The 1,770-nt window shown below is 46.9% G+C and overlaps 1 protein-coding gene across 1 annotated transcript; it reads left to right on the top strand.

The window, feature by feature from the left end:
- Window positions 1–77: 77 nt before the first annotated feature.
- Window positions 78–1,289, top strand: LOC105310602 (claudin-20-like). The gene has a single exon (XM_011386758.2). The coding sequence runs from the start codon at window positions 502–504 to the stop codon at window positions 1,246–1,248; it is 747 nt and encodes a 248-aa protein (XP_011385060.2). The 5' UTR covers window positions 78–501; the 3' UTR covers window positions 1,249–1,289.
- Window positions 1,290–1,770: the final 481 nt, after the last annotated feature.

The raw sequence follows: 1,770 nt of genomic DNA, 5'->3' as shown, positions 1-1,770 counted from the left end.
TTTTTGAATAGTTAAAACTTTCCTAATATACACTTATAATTCACTTTTAAGGTGCAAGTTTAAATTGTTCCCTTCTTTCTTATTATCTATAGAATGTTTTAATTAAAAACAAAATAAGTTTTAAAAAAGCCTGAAATGCTGTTAAAACTCGTTAGCAGATCTTATAGCTGGAACTCGGTATGTCTCAGTGTCCTAACAGGGTGAATGCCCACGTTACAGACCACGTTAGCACAGCTGAAGTCCGAGAGAGGACAAAGCGGACAGCTCTTTCCTTTACGCCACGCACCCAGCACCACCCACCCATAGTCGCTCGGGAGGATGGAAGCCTCTGAAGGCCGGGGGTTGAGCTTTTCCCCTGGGCAGCAGGGTCCTCATCCACTACGTGGCTTGCTCAGAGGTGTCCTCGGCTCCCACTGCACAGGAAAGCCTCTCTGTTTATTCTTTCTTTCCCTCAACCCTGATTTTATCCTCTTTCCCTAGCCGTGGTTACTTGGTTCTCCAATGCACAGAAAAGGCTACAATTTTGACCAAGAGCCATCAGAATTAAGCACCAGGATTTTCGAGGCGGACGAAGCTGACCGTAACGTCATGGCCTCGGCGGGCCTCCAGCTCCTTGCTTTGGTCTTGGCCTTATGTGGGGTCTTTGGAGTGCTCGCGGCCACCTTGCTGCCCAACTGGAAGGTGAACGTGGATGCAGGCTCCAACATCATCACAGCCATCGTGCAGCTGCAAGGGCTGTGGATGGACTGCACGTGGTACAGCACCGGGATGTTCAGCTGCGCCCTGAAGCCCTCCATTCTGTCCCTCCCCGCCCACGTGCAGGCTGCGCGGGCCACCATGGTCCTGGCCTGCGTTCTGTCTGCTCTGGGGACCTGCACTGCCACAGTGGGGATGGAATGTACTCGCTTAGGAGGGGACACGAAAACCAAGAGCCACGCCTCTTTCGCGGGAGGACTCTGCCTCGTGTCCGCAGGGGTCTCTGGTTTCATACCGATGGTGTGGTACACGAAGGAGATCATAGCAAACTTTCTGGATCTGACAGTTCCAGAAAGCAACAAACATGAACCGGGAGGAGCCGTCTACATCGGATTCATCTCGGCCATGCTGCTGTTTACCTCTGGCATGATTTTCTGCACTTCCTGTATAAAAAAGAATGCAGAAGCTTGGCTCCACCCACCCAAGCAGCAGCCTATCCCCACTACAAAGCCGGAGAGCAATTCAGCATACACTCTGAAGGATTACGTGTAAATAACTGTAATGCACATGGAATTTTTAGGTACCTGCTGTGACTTTTGTCTTTTAGATTAAAAAAGAAAAAAAGAATTATGCTTACAAAATTTGTAAATACTCTACAAAAATTTAAATACTTAAAAAATGACAAGGTCATTTAAAATGCCAACAAATTACCAGGTAACAGTTACATCTGTTGTAAAATTATTCATCCATCACTATTTTCATGTTTTAGCTAAAGCTTTCTGATTGAAAGAGGCTTTGATTGTATTAATAAGGCAATTAATTAATGACTCTTTTTTCCTTTTTAAGATAGCCTGTTGATATATCTGAATTGGTACTTAATTGGATTTTAAAAAAGAATTAAATTGCCAAGTGTAAGCAGCACCTGGCCCTGGTGTTAATCCTGGGATCCCTGGCTTTTGCCGCCTGTGTGACACTGCCACATCAGGAACTCGCTTGTGTTCCAGCCCCACTGCGGTGGCAGCTCAGCAGGGACAGATGAGCTGTCCACCTCTTTCAGACACTGCCCAAACCAGG

Source organism: Pteropus vampyrus, unplaced genomic scaffold, assembly GCF_000151845.1.
Source record: "Pteropus vampyrus isolate Shadow unplaced genomic scaffold, Pvam_2.0 Scaffold7036, whole genome shotgun sequence".
Classification (NCBI taxonomy): Eukaryota; Metazoa; Chordata; class Mammalia; order Chiroptera; family Pteropodidae; genus Pteropus; species Pteropus vampyrus.
Note: the sequence above shows the minus strand (reverse complement) of the source record. Positions and strands in the feature narration are given on the sequence as shown.

Bases quoted from the DNA above. Each gene is read 5' to 3' on its own strand.
- LOC105310602 (XM_011386758.2), top strand. From the start codon at position 502: ATGCACAGAAAAGGCTACAATTTTGACCAAGAGCCATCAGAATTAAGC.